The sequence below is a fragment of the Rhamphochromis longiceps genome, linkage group LG16 (genome assembly GCF_057381845.1).
Source record: "Rhamphochromis longiceps isolate RC_006_pf linkage group LG16, R_longiceps_female_GT1.1, whole genome shotgun sequence".
Lineage (NCBI taxonomy): Eukaryota > Metazoa > Chordata > Actinopteri > Cichliformes > Cichlidae > Rhamphochromis > Rhamphochromis longiceps.
The window spans coordinates 13,870,921-13,887,106 of record NC_140572.1 but is presented as its reverse complement, the minus strand read 5'-3'; the positions used below and the strand labels follow the sequence as shown (position 1 = coordinate 13,887,106).

Genomic DNA, 16,186 nt, shown 5'->3' with positions numbered 1-16,186 from the left:
AGCTAGCGAGCTAACTCCCTGCTAACTTCTAACTCCGTTAAATGTCATAAATTCCGTTTTCATGGATGCCTGGATGTTAAACTCAATTGTTACACCTGGTAGAGCAGAACGCTGATCATTTTATTAAAGATGAAAGACTTTAGACAGTTTTTCAACTCTCAGTAATGCCATAGTGATCGTTTGATATATGGACCTGCAGCGGAGTTTAGGTCCAGACATGGCTAGTGACGTCAGACTGAACAACCGGATAGACAGGCCAGTCCACCGTGTCCATTTCCCACTTTGCCTCTCTAACCACGTGAAATGGGCATGCATGCAGAAGTTGCCTAACTCCATGCACAAATTGCATGACCAGCAGGGGGCGATGATATATTTAAACCCACAAAGTCGCTACCCATACGGTAAAAAAATACATTTTTCCTGGCCAAAATATATTTCAAATATATGGTAAATATATTTTGTATTTGTGATGCTCCAAAAAAATATATTTTTGAAATTGAAAATATATTTCTTTCAAACCAAAATACATTTCAAAACATATTTTAGGGTGAAGAAAATACATTTCCAACCTTACAGTAGAATGTATATCAAAGTATCCTTTATTTAAAATATATTTAGTGCAATAATGATGATAATGATAACAATACTAAAAGTAACATGTTTTATGCACATCTGCAAAAAACAGTTGGATTCAAACAAAACAGAGTCAAAGGTCTATCACGAATTAGGTTGTTTATTCATTTGCTTACAGTATTTCACATTACACAATATCTCACTATAATGTAGCGTTCATTGACTTTGAAATTATCTGTCAGTGATACAGTAAACAAGATACAACAACTGCTATGTACACTTTAGTTTTTGACAATATATACAATTTAGTACTTAAAGGAACACACTCCACTGTTTTGGAAATAGGCTCATTCTCCATCTCCCTCAGAGTTAAAAATGCAGCGTCTTCTTTCTAGATCCGTACGTTAATAGGGCTCTGGAGCGTGATCTTACGGGATGGGGCGTAGCCAGGATTTTTGGTCAAGGCGCCATATTAGCAGGCCAAACAAATGCTTGCTGTGTGGTCGGTTGTAATGTTAGATTGCACTACCGACAAAGGAATAAGCTTGAAAACAGGCTCTCTTTTCATTGTTTCCTCACCTGGAAACATCATGAGGGAGCTTATGTGTTGGATGTTACCAAAAGAAGGCATCTAGCCTGGATAGCAGCTGCGAGACGAGCTGATATTCAGTTCTCTACCAGCCACAGATATCTGTTGGTGTGCTCCAGTATTTTCATTCAGGTAAGTTCTAAATAAGTTCATATTATTATTTATAGCCTGTTAATTTTATTTTCAATAGCACAAACTTAGAACAAACATGCAGAACTACCTTCTATTTATAGAGTTGCTAATTATTTGGCATTATTGCAACAAACCAGCCTATGAAATGAATGAAACAAATCCTGACTGGGTTCCAACACTACACATGGGGCACTACGAAATCCCTGCTTCAAACTACATGCTACATACCACCATGCCAATCAGATTACTTCTTCCATGTGAGGGTAAAAAGGTGACCTTCCTGGATAAGATGGCAAAGGTTTGCTGCGTTTTGGTGAACATGTGCCCCAGTGTGGTAGTAAAACCAGGGGAAAATGCTCTTGTTAAATACTTTTAAGTCTTGTGCTGTTTATGTAGTGATAAGTTTTCAAAGGTGACAGTAAATTACAGAATGCTAGTAGTGGGTGATATTATACAAATGCTGTCATGATTTTATGTGAACATTTTGTCATTTGTAAACTATACATAACATTTTTTCTACATTGTAACTGATGTGATGTTCGACAAAGTGCTTTTAATTAAAAATAGGCAAACATTTCTTTGTTTCTTTATTCAACTTTTGAACAGTGGTATTTAGTAAGTACATATTCAGTAAATGCAAAGTATTTACATGGCCCCTAAATTAAAACATTATGGGTTATTCAGAACAGAACTATGCTTGGAAAAATATTGTCCCATCAGTTGATCCAACTCCTCCACAGTAGCAGGTGGAACTTTTCTTTTTTGAGGATGGCTTCTTTTACCTGTCACAACGAATGGTCTGTTTATGTTTTGATCAAGAACCTTTTTTTTGGGCAGCTGAAGAGGAGAAGTCTATCTTATGGCCAACCTCTGGCTGTATCTTGGTCATATTACCCAGCAAAACCCAGTATGCAGGTTCATCTGTAACAGTCCTTGTGCCACAGATCCTCACTGTTGCTTCTACATTAAACAGAAGAGCAGTGACATGGCTGCAAGTCTCCACGACTCTAGCCATACAGCTGCAGTGGGCGGCTTCAACCTTCCCTGTGATGCTCACAATGACCTGTGGCTGCAATGCTGCAATTCAGTCTTTAAGAGTGCAGGACCTAAAACACACACAGACAAAGTTCATTTAAAGACAAGAACTTTAATAAGCCAAGTCCGACACAAATGTGTTTTATTTACTTTCAAATCCATTTATCATAAATGTAACAAATAAAGTGTTTTTATGTATCCATCTATAGAACGCTGCATGTTATATTCTAAATCTGCATGTTTCTTTTTAGAAACCTATCAGCAAAAAAATGAACCTAAAGTATGTAATGCAAGGATGTAATCACTTTCAAGAGGGAGAAAACATAAAGTTCGACTTTAAGTGACAACTATGGACACCTAATATGACAAGCAGATTCTGCAGGTCATTAATCAATGTATAAAACTAAAACAGAATGTATTTTTAGTGACACAGGACACAAACAAGGAAGCAAGATGTGTAATTAGGATTATTTATAATAAATATGAATTAATTAGGGCAATTTCTTTAACCATAAAGAATAACTAAATCCTTCAGGACAATGTCACATCAATGCACTGAACTCACTATGTTATCCCTCTAACAGAGCCTCTACATGTTCTCACTGTAATTTCCCCCTCACGAATGAATTTTTGCTAGCACTAATTTGAATGCTGGGGGGAATCAAACGCATTTTACTCGCAGTACTCAAGCTGACTTACCTTTGCTTGAATGACGGCGTACTCACAACGTGGAGGCTTAAAAATAGCCAAATCTTGTACCCAGTCCTTGGTGAATTGGATGTGCGCCTCCAGAGATTTATAATTGCGAAATTGGTGCGCCGTGTATGCTCTGACTCCACAGACAAGGTATGAGAGTAGATCATGCTAAGTCAATAGCGGTTTGGTCTTCAGGGTTTCTACTCCACGGCTATATTTCATACGGGTCCACATTTCAACAATCAAGTACCGTCTCTTTGCATCTGGACAGAATCTGTCTCTATACCGTCATTTTCTTTTGAGCTACGTTTCAGAATGGTTCGTAGCAATCTTGTTTTGATTCGTGACCTGCCAAGATGGTGCTGCGCTCCCACAATGCATTGCGACATTACGTCAACTCCAAAGCCCTTTGCGTGCAGGAGTGTATGCGCATGCGCATTGCCACGGTGGTTTAAAAAATAAAGATATAATGAAAAGTAATTAATAAAAATTAAATATTTAAACATTCCCACAAATGTGCAATGAACGTGCAAAAACTCTCTTTAGTAGTTGTTGCTGTTTCTTTCTTTCTTTCTTCTTTTTTTTTTTTTTGAAAAATAACGACGTCTCTGAGGCGCGAAATCTGACAGCGAGAGGAACGGCCGGATACAGGAGACGGGAAGAAACAAGCCGATTATGTTCGCGTTAATTAAGTGGTTGGAAGATGTAAAATTCTCAATTCTGCCAACTGAACATATACGAGATTTTAATGAGGATGAATAATTAGCCGGCATGGAGGAAACGGACCTTTATTTCGTGGAGTGGCGACAAGAAGCCAAGGCGGGTGGCCAGTCTAAGAAGCCTCCATCATCAAGCTAGCAGGTGCCTTTTCCCATATAATATTACTTTATTCTCGTGTATTTGGAACGGAAGCGTAGAGCTGCCACCCAGGCAAAAGAGAAATATAAGTATATCACGTTATAACGTGAAAAGTTTATCGTTCTAACAATATACTATCATGTTTGAACAACATGTTTGAACAACATTGTACGAAAAATGTACATAATTATCACGTCCGTACAATATTGTGCGAACGTGACAATTATGTATATTATAATAACGTGATATTATATTATACAAACATGAAAAGCATAATGTTAGAACAATAAACATTTCACGTCATAACGTGATACAGCTCTATTTTTCTTTTGCCTGGGTGGCAGCTCCACGCTTCCATAATTTGGTAATCAAAATATGTAACTTAATTAATTATATTGTGACGTACTTTTGCCTTTTCTTATTATTCTGCCTTCTCAATAACTATCAAAGCCTATTCACATTTAATTTGGCTTTCACAGAAATCCTACCTCTCCTTCTGGCTACAGAGTACTTACCAAGGTTAGAAACAAAGAACAGTTATGCTTTATTAATGTTCGCTAATTACAATGTTCCACATTTCCTTGCTTTTTAAGTCATTTTTAGGCTTTTTAGAGTTTTTGTTTTTTATTTTTTTAGCAGTAATGTTTCTGCCTATTTATTTCAGCCCATGAAATCGAATGCAGATCTTCCTAATGTGAGATTTACATAAATGTAAGTAATTTTGTTTGTCATTGTCATTAATGTTGTTGCTGTTGTTGTTTTTGTGCAGTTTGCAATCATATAAACCTAGCAAGCATCAGTCAGCACAGTGACTAACCTAAACAGATTCTTGCTTTATTCACATATATTATATGTAATTATATATACCTGCACATTGTACCTAGGGTTGCAGCCACTTGGCCCCACCCCATTGTTGTGACAGCCCTGATTGTACTTATACACTGCATCTGAACAGGGAACAGTCTGCCACATTAATGTATTTTTAAGTGACTTGTTTGTAATACATGAATTTGTTTTTTACAGATGTCAAAGTCTCAACCTCATGCTGCCCTCCCCCATCCTCCTAAAGTAAGTATTTGTTGTTGTAGTTTTTTATGCGGTGTCTGTGTCACATGCTAATCATAATTATTGAAATAACTGTTTTCTAACAGATTTTCCAAAACACTAGTTATGTTTGTTGTCATTCAGACCAATACTACTGCTTAGACATTGTTTAGTGGTCATGCATGTTTGACAAGCTCGTTATGATACCAAAACAGTAGGCCTATCACAATAATCGATATATCGACTTAACACACAATACATGTACATGACCTCAATAATTGTTGATGATGTAATTTATCCGCCATTATATTTACAAAAATAAAATATAATGATAACAAAACAATAACATTAAATAACATTGTTTTCTATTTGTTAGAAAATTTACTATTTATTCAAGTTTTTAAGGTATCTAATATTTTGATTCCTAATTTCAATGATCTAAATACTTTAAGAATTAGATGTTGGTTTGTCAATTGAAAGTGTGTAGATCTTGCATTATTATGGTGTTATATTATGATTATACATTCAAAGACATAAAATGGTCTTAAAATGACAATGACATAACTTGTCGCAATTGTTTATGGGGCAATATACCGACCAACAAAAAGTCGCTATCGTAACAGGCCTTCAAAACAGACGGTTTTATGATTGATAAATTCAAAAAATAAATACATTTAATTTCTCTGAGATTCTCTAATATTCAGTTACAGTTCACAACACAGTTACCCGTACATGCAGTATTATACTGTAAATATAAATCTCTGCATTTAGCATCCCACTAGAAGCGTCACAGTTACTGCCTCTTTTTTTTTTTTTTTTTTTTTTTTTTTACAAATACCTGTACTATCACTAACACATTTACTGTTTTACTTTTAGCCTGTGGATACAAATGCAGATTTCCTTAATGTAAGTTGTGCATTTTAATTACATCATGTTATTTTTATTATTATTTATTTATTTATTTTATTTTACATTCAAATATTTCAAGCTTCTTGGTTAAAGAAGCTTGATTGCTAGTAGGTAAAGAATAGTTCACCTATAATTCATATTCCCAATTAATTTCTCACCTCTGATTGAATGCCTTTGTTTGTTTTCCTTTTGACTATAACAAAACATTTTTGCTGGATATATATGGTGAATTTATATGCATAGATACAGTCGTAGTGCTTGACACATGCAAACAGCAGTAGATGTACTAAAAAGGAAATAATTACAATCATGATGTTGATTGCTGATGTCAGTATATATATTTTAGAGGAATGTTTTGTTTTTCACCCAAAATGAACTATATTGCTTCAGAAGAGATTTATTACCCTACCGGACTCTTATATATTGTTCTGTTTTTTGTTTGTTTTTGTTATTTTCAGGTTCAATGGTGCGTGTTCTTCTAATGGCCGCCTTCCCACTGGAGGTTTTGATCCACAGCAATTTAAAAGGTAATCAGCTTTGAAAGTCAGTTCAAATGGTTAGCTAATAGTACTTTAAAAAGCCTACAACTCTGTCACCAGTTTCTTTACCAAAAATTACCCATAAAAGTATCGCTCAATAGCATATATTGTAGTTCAAATGTTTAGTTGTACAAATATCAAATTTTTGGAAATCTAAAACTAGTCAAACACTCAAATGTTCATGCTTTTTATAGGAGGACAGAGCAAAACGGACATCGGCGCAGAGTGAAGAACTGCCCTTGATAAGGACACTATGACAGCCATATATAGTAAGTGAAGACTTTCTGTGTATCTAAAATTGCATACAGCACAAGTAACTTACTTTGCAACCATTAAAATAGGTTGTAAAGTAAGTTACCAATACAAATAGGTGATGATGCATTGTAGTGGTTGGTCTCAGACAAAGAAGGTCAACAGATTTATGAATGCTGGAAGGTAAGGAGAGACGACCAAAAGGGGTGTTAGCATTACTGTAATGTGAACTGGATAGACTTCCCATCTAGGAAAAAAAAGAGGTAAAATTATGCGTAAAATATATCTGTATTAATATCTGTATCTATATAAACAGAAATATCTGTTTGCTAAATGAAGCCAGCTAACATAAATCACATTTTTATTTTAACTCTGATAAAAGTAATAGAACTGTGACTTTTGTTTGTTACAGTGGCGGTAAGGAAGGGGTTTCCCAGCGTGTCCAGAAGGGCTTTGAGGATTGCCGTGAAAGCTGGGGGAACTGAGACTGCTGGAAAAGGAAAAGAAATTACATTTTAAGTATGCTGACTTATGTTCATACAATCACACACACATATACACATACACACACATATGTGTGTGTGTGTATATATATATATATATATATATACACACACACACACATATATGTATATGTGTGTGTGTTTCTTTTAGAATGTTTGAGTATGTAATGAGAATAAACTTATAAAATGAATATTCCTTGCTTGATTGATATGCTATATGTATGTTTTAAACATCAAATAAAGATTTCTTTCAGATGTTACATGTGAATGTGTTTTCTTAGAAATATATGAAGGGTTAAATTTATATTTTTTTGAATGATTTTAAATAAATTTAAATTGTATTTTGAAATATATTTTATTAATATATTTCAAAATATACAAAAAATGGCCAAAAAATATATGTGCTAAAAAACATTTCAAAATACATAAACATATTTCAAAATGTATTTTAAAATACATTTTGAAATACATTTCAAAATATACAAAAAATGGCCAAAAAATATATGTGCTAAAATACATTTTAAATATATAAATATATTTTAAAATGTATTTTAGCACATATATTTTTTGGCCATTTTTTGTATATTTTGAAATATATTTCAAAATGTATTTTAAAATATATTTTTTTACCGTATGGGTAGTGAGCAAAAAATGTGTTAAGTACATTCCAGGGTCCTTAATCACCAGATTCTATTAAGCTTGGATGATTATATGTATATAGATGTAAATGTGTTAAAAATAGTCTGTTTAAAGGCTTTCATGTGATTATTTGCATGTTGGTTTGAAACAAAATACCTCGCTCTTCTGTTACTGCAGATTACCGCAACGTTTTGGGAAGACGGTGGACCGCCGTGTCTATTACACACTCTGTTGTGATATTGGGTTGTCCTTCCTTATTACCAAGCATCTAAAATGAGTTGAGTTTATTAGACAAGAATTTACAAATATCCAGTTTCCTGTTTTTCACTTTTCGTGTAAAGGTGTACCGTGGAAAGTACAGCTTGACCTTCCAAAACCTACATTTTTGCTAAATTATAAGATGCATGCTCACAATTATTCTCACAGCTTATCTAAGTGATGTTAGTGGATAAGATAAAAATGAGTAAATGACACCCTTAGAAGATGAGGTTATGATTCTGTGCGGTAGCCTACAATATTGCATGAAATGTCCAAAAACTTTATCATTATTATTATTAGTGAGTGATGAATAATTGGAGGGTTTGGGTTAGTTCTAGTTGTTAACAGTAGTGGTCATGGCCCAATCAAAGGTAAAGACAAATCATTAATTTTGTTGAGCCTGTGGAAAAGCAGCAGTACGACTGTTTCTAACTTCTAATTGGGTGAGCAGTTGTTAAGGTTCAAAATTGAGGAAGGAGAGTACAAACCACCCTTGGTCCAGAAGCTCAGAAGGTACTGAAAGTAACATGTTAATCTTAAATATACACAGTGCATTCTATATTTATCTATCTACATTCAAACTCATTCAATTACTATACATCCACTACGGCAACTCAAAACTTTATTTATAACCCTCTAATGAACATAAATGGCATTTGAAACACACACTCAACAATGTTTGCAGCAGTATATGTAAAACCAACTGTGGTTTAAACAGTTCACTACTTACTCATTTGCATTTTCACACTCACACACACACATCTAAAAATAGCAGCAGGCAGTCAGTGCATTACTGACTCGACACACAGAGATCTCTCACACCAAATTTTCTTATTCTATATTACAACGACGTCTTATATTTACAACCACTGTCAGATCTGTCAGCTTTAGCGCCTACACAATTTCGACAAATTTAAAATAACCGCCCAGCGGATAAACTCCCTGAGTTTTTTGCGACCAATTAACCAGTATCAGACTTTAACTGTTTCTGGCCTCATCTCTAAAATCCCTAACTCAATTTAAAAGCGTCAACCAACCCAAACTTTGCCTGAAGCTCTATTTTTGGCATTACACAGCCAAGGCTTACCCCGAAGTTTTAAGTTAAAGTTACACGCCCGAAGTCCAACTTCTTCTGACCAAAAAAGCGCAGGTACCGTTCCAAACGGTAAGGAGACTCTAACTCCTAGCTATTTTGGAGGTTCCCAAGTTCTCCCCGGTTGCCGACCGTACTAACCCTATTCGCCGATAGGTCAGGGCCAAGCGTCCTTGGCCGGGAGGGAGCGTTACCTCCGAGAACTGCACTTCCTAGCAGACTCTAACTGCCGTCCTAGAATAATTTATAATACTTTGAAACAACAATCAACACCCAACACAAGTGTATGACTGAGGCAGATCTACCCTGATGGACAATGGGGACTCTAACCCACAAAATGACCAACCAAGGTCTGACCTAATGACCAACCGGGACTTTAACCCACAAAATGACCAAATTCCCTACCAAACTACTTGAGACTCTAACTCAATTTCTTTGGGACTTCAACCCAGTATTTAAACTTTTCCTGGCAGACTCTAACTGCTTTAGCAGACTTTAACTGCTTTCATTTCTTCTTAGCAGAACTCTAACTGCTTCAACTCATGAGATTTTTCATCAAAATCAAAACAGACATCCACCAGTAACTTCAGTGAGTAGACTTAAATTTTATCATATCCAATTTGGCACACTTTGGAAATAATTCAACAGGTAGTGCCTTACCTTTGGATAAGCCGGCTTATGCCCACTCACTTCGACCACTGGAATTCATGTCTGCCCGTCAGACCACCTAAGACCAAATTTCTCCATCTACACCTCCAATTCTCCCTCCTCAACCACCGGACGAAGCCCCCAAATGTTAAGGTTCAAAATTGAGGAAGGAGAGTACAAACCACCCTTGGTCCAGAAGCTCTTGGTCAAACAATGATTTTTAATGAATACACACGTGTGGGAAGACAACTCTGTACGCAGACAGCAAGTAGTCTTCAACTTAATCAAAGCATAAACAGATATTTTATAGCATCAGGGTTTGATTTACTGACGCCCCTTCATGCGTCACAGATACATTTTATACATACGTCAAATCAACACCACAATGACCTTTAACACAGAACATCATCTTCTATTTTCATGGCCGATTCCTCCGGTCAACCTTTCAGTTCCTCTTTCTTGCCGAGAAGACAAGGACGGTTCCTCTTTTACCGAGACACTTTCACCGTTACAATCCAGACATGACTAATCTCTCTCTCCTCTAAATAAATCTAACTCATGTGTGTGTGTCACAACCTCACATGCTCTCTGTGTCACCTCTTCACCTACTAACTGTCTGTGTCTCGTCCTCAAATGCTCTTTCTCAATTCACCTGTTGCACTTCTGACCTTTCACTAGACCAGAGGCTCACTGAGACTATATGTATGTCTTCTACTAAATAAATGTTTTAATCAAGAACCCCTACTAAAAGCTTAATACAAGAATATGAACATATAAAAGATATTAAAATGAACTGTTGTGTAAGCATGTACTGCAATTCCTTCTATGTTCTAGTTTTCCCTCAGCATGGATCATCTAGACACTCTCACTAGGTGAAGCTTTAGACCATTAATGAACCTGAACATCAACTCAAATAAGCACAGATATGCAATATGTATAAAATAGTTATAACTGCACCTGGAATACAAAGTTAATTTAATACCTGTATGCATAAAACCTTAAAGCCTTCTTAAAGCTATCTGTTACATTGTTAAAGCAATGATCATACTGCAGATTATATTATTAATGCAATGGTAATAATGATGATTATTTAACAATAGCAGTAAAATAATTTCCCTGCTCCACACAGTTTAGGTCTTCCACTGCACACCATCTTCACATAATCAAAGGCACAAACTCAGACCATGTAGAAATGTACTACAACTATACTCAGAGAAAGGCAGCAAGCAAAGGACCCCTGCAGGCACGCACACACTCCTTCATGCAAACCCATGTAGATGCATCGTTTTGGTATATTTACTCACTGAGCGTCACCGTATCTGTTGTAAAAGAATTTGCGTTGTTTTTGTTCTTGATCTGTTCTCGCTCTCTCTCTGTCCTTTGGTAAAGGTAACATGTTTAATGTAGCAGTGCATCATTACTGCCACGTTTTGGTCGGTAAAACTGGTCATTACTTCTGTCAGGGACTTTTTTCCCCTCATTTGCATCTTCTCTAGCTGCAGGGCATTGAGAGTATTAACTTTTCATTTACATGTGTGTTGTGCTGAACTGTTATTTACAATATTTAAGTGGAAAAACTGCTTTAAATGAGAAGCCTGGCAGCATGAAAATAACATGCAAATAAGCTGTAAAGGGATTATATTTACATGTGAACTAGAGGATGAACATTGTGTCTGAGTAAATACTGCAGATTATTTTTATCTTGCTCTTACTGTAACTCCAACGGTATATATCAAACCAGCGTGTTGTTCTTTTTCTTCTTTTTAACATCAGTGTAGCATCCTCAAGGCTAAATGCTATGTCAATCGAAAGATAGTCAATTATTAAACATCGTATGTATTACTTTAACATCTGTAAAGGCGACACATCCTGCTATCCAAACAGTCCCATATAAGGTTTTGTTAATAAAATAAGACGATCCTCAGGCTTTAGTGGAGCAGAAGAAGCTCTGGTCAAGCTCAAAGTTCAGATCAGGACTGCTCTGTGTCACAGATCTCATGCAATCAAATCTGTGCGTGTTCTGTGCGTGCTGCGGGTTTATGGTATTTTTGAGCGTCTGCAGTCTTAGTGCTAATTGAACTTGCCATTGTTGTTATTTATCTGGCTTGTAGAGTTAATATGATGGACGTATTTGAGTTGTTTTAAGAGGTAAAAAGAAACAAAGCTGTGTACTTTAACATAAAGCACTATCAGGGGCTCTTGTGACTGTCAGGCTGTGAAAAATGAATCAAAATGAGCAGAGGACAATATCATTTCTTCTTAGTTTCACATGGCAAACATCAATTATGTCTCTGCTGGCGGCTGCTGTTGTTTGTTTGCCTATTTAAAGGGGTCATACTGAGGCTGCTCTTGTGACTGATCAGGGGTTTGGCCCAGAGGTGAGGGGTTAAATACACGGGGCAGGAAGGTGGGGTCCGGTCTAAGACCAGCTTCAGTAAACTTGTGACCCTCAGATCAGTGCTGTAATGTGTCATTAGCCTTAGCTTTATACTCCTCAGTGTCTTTGTGCTCTGTAGACTGAATTACAGCAGGAAATAGGAAGGGTTATTGTGGTAGGTTGGATCAAATTATTGTTTGATCAAAACACTGTCTTCATGCACAGCAATTTCAAGTGGGGAGAAATTGGTATGTAAATAGATGTAAATAACTATTATTTCTATTACTAATTACTTTGCCACTTATTTTCCTCTTTCAGTCAATTAATTGCTTCCTATTTAAAATATAGAAAATGAAATGAAAAAAGTAAAGAGAAGAAGTTTAGCTTGCTTGGAAACTTTTGATTAAACTAGCTAGTTTTCTGTTGAATACGGCTCTAACATTGGCCTAGCAAAATGACTCCAAGAATGCATTGATGACTCATCCACAACGGCACAAAAGAACAAAGAGCAACATCTAGACTGCAGATCTCAGATGTCTCAGGTTAGGTATTCATGATTCAGCAATAAGAAGGAGACTGGGCACAAATGGCACCTATGGGAGAGTTTAAAGGCAAAAACGGCTGCTGACCACAAAGAATACAAACATTCATCTCACCTTTGCCACAAAAACATCTTGACGATCCCCAAGACTTTGGGGAAAATATTCTGTGGAGTTACAAAAGTTGACATTTCTGGAGCAGTCTGGAGTCTCGTCGTGTCTGGCGGAAACAAACATGGTGATGGTATGGTGTTCGTCTGGGGCTGCTTTCCTGCTTCAGGATCTGGATGACTTTCCATGACTGATGCAACCATGAAGTCTGCTCTCTATCAGAAAATGCTGAACGAGAATATCCGAGAATATCGGTTTGTGTTTTTCTGGCTTATTCAGCAGAACTGAAACTGAACTGAAACAAACCAGCAAATTCTGCTCTGAAACAACAAATTTAAACAGACCTGGCATGACCTCAAACAGACTGTTAATGCTAAAAAACAACAACAACAACAACAATAACAAAAGAAAAAACAAAACTGAATTTTCAAAATTCTTCAAAGAGAGGTGGGATAAAATTTCTCTAGAGCTATATGAAGGACCAGGTAGGTTTAGATCCTTTCCCCTTCATAAATGAAATCATTTAAAAGCTGTATTTTGTATCAGTGTTGTGGCTCGGTGATGTAGTGGTTAACACATTTGCTTGGTAACGGTTGCTGGATTAATTCCAGCTGGAAATCCCCCTTTGGAGTTGCATCATGGAGGGTATCTGGGGTAAAAAGGCCAAATCAAACATGCAGTTTTTTTGTCAGGTGCAGGTAATTGACATGTATAGGTAAAGCAGTAAATATGCAACTACAATGAAGGTTAAGTTATGAAATCCTTTTATGACATGGTTGTATATTTGGTAGAACAGAGTGGAGTGAGTACAGTAATTGGCTGATGAGTGTAGCGGTACACTCTCCGTCTCAGTTTTTACTGACTGAACCAGTAGCATTTCTGTTCTCATGCCTATTCTAAAAACAAACAATGACTGATGTATGACACCTTTTTTTATGCTGGCACAAAGCTAAGTTTGCATTTGACCTTTATCCAGCTGTAATAACACGTGAGGTTAAATTCACAATGTCTTTTCTGTTTTCTCCTCCAGGATGCCTCAATCGCCCATCGCTTTCATCTGATGCGTGAGAAGCACCCTGAGAAGTTTAACAGCAGGTTAGTGAGATATTTAGTGGGATTTAGCATAATATTTTTCTACTGCAAAAATTAGTTTACCTGCACCCAACCTCATACCATGAATTGATAAAAAACCCTCATAAATAACGAGTGACCTAGCACTTTAATCTGGAAACCCAGTTTCGTACTCCATAATTGTCACCGATCGATAACAGACCAAAACCTGCTGCAGAGAGGGGTCGATATATTGGCGGTGTTGGCCTTATTTGAGTTAAAAGGGACTGAGCTAGAAGAGTTGCATAAACTCTGCGTAGAGTACTCCAGGATCTATGCTTTTAATTTCTTCATTTTATTTTCTAATGTTTACTCGTTCGAGCACACAACTAATTATGAAATGATCTAGACATCCAGCAGGAGAAATGAGTGAGGGAGACTGTGATGACGTAAATGGGAGTTGAATCATTCTCATGGTAGAGAAGACACCTTTAAAATGGCAGGCCAGGACAACAAAAGCTCAGCTGCCTAATTAATAGTTACATCATCTGGGTGGCCGCCTCAGCCTGATGAGAGAGAGGGAGACGTCAGAAGAGAGAGTCACGATGATCCAGAGTTGATGAAATACCATCGCCTGGTTCAGATGGATGAATTCAATCTCACCACACCAGGAAGACATGTAAATGAGACAAAGTCAGGATTGGAGTCTGAGAGCAGCTTGAGGACGTCATCAGAATTTATATATCAAACTTATATGCATGTTGAGCAAAAAATTCTTAACCTTAGCCCCATGTGTGAAATTATTGTGGGGCGCACTTTTCTGTTTTCCATAACAATAAGGCACTGTGTAAATATCACAGGTCTCAGCCACACAGACTGTGTGACCATCTCAAAAAAACTACTGTTTTCTTAACATAAGTGTAGCGATGCAAAAGGCCTTCTGACAGGCTCTGTTTGGAATTTTGTAGTATCAACACTACACCAGCATCCACCATCAGACAATTAAATAGCATTACATACAATACAATGCAACTTTATTTGTATAGCACATTTAAAACCAGAGTGCCACTGGATTGTCTGACTTCTCTATCTTAGAACAATTTCTGTTGAGATAAAGAAAATGTTTGTGTTAGTGGCCTTTGTGACCCATTGTAAAGTTTCATCTGGTCAAACACAGAATAAAGAAGACAAACAGTAGACAATTAGAAAAATGAAGTTATTCCCTTGTAAAATACCCTCTGCCTCAAACTACAGGCTACTCACAAATTTGATCTATCTCTTTTTAAACATAGACTGTATATAAAAGATGGACATAGCCCCCATAACATCAACTCTGCATTTTGAAGTCTCAGTTGTGTCATTGCTGCTGCCATCCTTGTTTTTGGGGGCCACAGTGCTAATTTATCAGCGAACACTTGAAATCTTGATTCACAAGCTGTATACATAAACTCTGTGGACACATTTACAGTCGCTGGTAGGGATGGGTATCGAAAACCGGTTCTTGTTGAGAACCGGTTCCCACTGTTTCAATTCCTTGGAATTGTTTGCCATTTTTGCAAACGATTCCCTTATCGATTCCAGTCGCCCCGAATGACGTCACCACGTTGCGGAGCGTCATTTACCTGGCAGGAAACATCAAACCTTGAGGAAGACAGCAGGAGAAAATCACACCTGAAAGCTGCTCCTGTAAACTAAGAATGAAAACTTGGGCAGCATGTGGTCACTAACACTGGACAGAAGATTGGTTGCCTGGTCTCCATTTCTAATGCAACATTCAGGATCCACGTAAACGACTTAAAAGCATGGATCTATCCTGCTTCGTATCAATGGTCCAGGCTGCAGTTGGTGGTGTAATAGTATGTGAGATATCTTCTCTGCACACTTTGGAAACTTTAGTAGCAAGTGAGCATTGTTTAAACTCCACACCCTGACTGACTTTATCTTACTGATGTTGTCGTCTATCCCTTTACGACCAATCTTCTGATGGTTGCTGTCAGCTAGATTACATTTCATTGCATCAGGTTATAAATGTAATAAATTTTTGATGCTATGAAGTTGATCTTTTTTAAAGCTGTGGGGACTGACTTGCTTTTATAGCCAGGCCCGTGTGGCCATTAGAGGAACTCTAGTTTTTGGTACCTCGCACTGGCTTCATTTTTTAGCCCTGGAGGTTGATTGGACTCATTGTGATATCATGAAATTAAACATAAACCGAATGCCACTTTAGGAACATTTTGCATTTAAGTTTTATATCCGTGGCAATTGAAATTACACACACAAAAGAGTAAGTGTTCATGGACCCACGAAAAGCAACAAAATGTTTAAAAAGCTGCTTCCTTTT

General features: G+C 36.9%; 1 protein-coding gene and 1 long non-coding RNA gene across 2 annotated transcripts in view; both read left to right on the top strand.

Annotated features, from left to right (window-relative positions):
• dgkg (diacylglycerol kinase, gamma) overlaps nt 1-16,186 on the top strand; it is a 185,372-nt gene that overhangs the window by 119,277 nt on the left and 49,909 nt on the right. The window contains exon 20 of the mRNA XM_085384270.1: nt 13,826-13,890. Coding sequence (XP_085240396.1) covers nt 13,826-13,890 — 65 coding nt within the window. The remainder of the gene's footprint in view (nt 1-13,825; nt 13,891-16,186) is intronic.
• LOC146650750 (uncharacterized) lies at nt 3,709-7,193 on the top strand. Its single transcript, XR_014907932.1, has 8 exons — nt 3,709-3,886; nt 4,363-4,402; nt 4,548-4,594; nt 4,907-4,951; nt 5,804-5,833; nt 6,295-6,363; nt 6,570-6,644; nt 7,040-7,193. It is a non-coding gene; the product is annotated as an uncharacterized LOC146650750 (long non-coding RNA).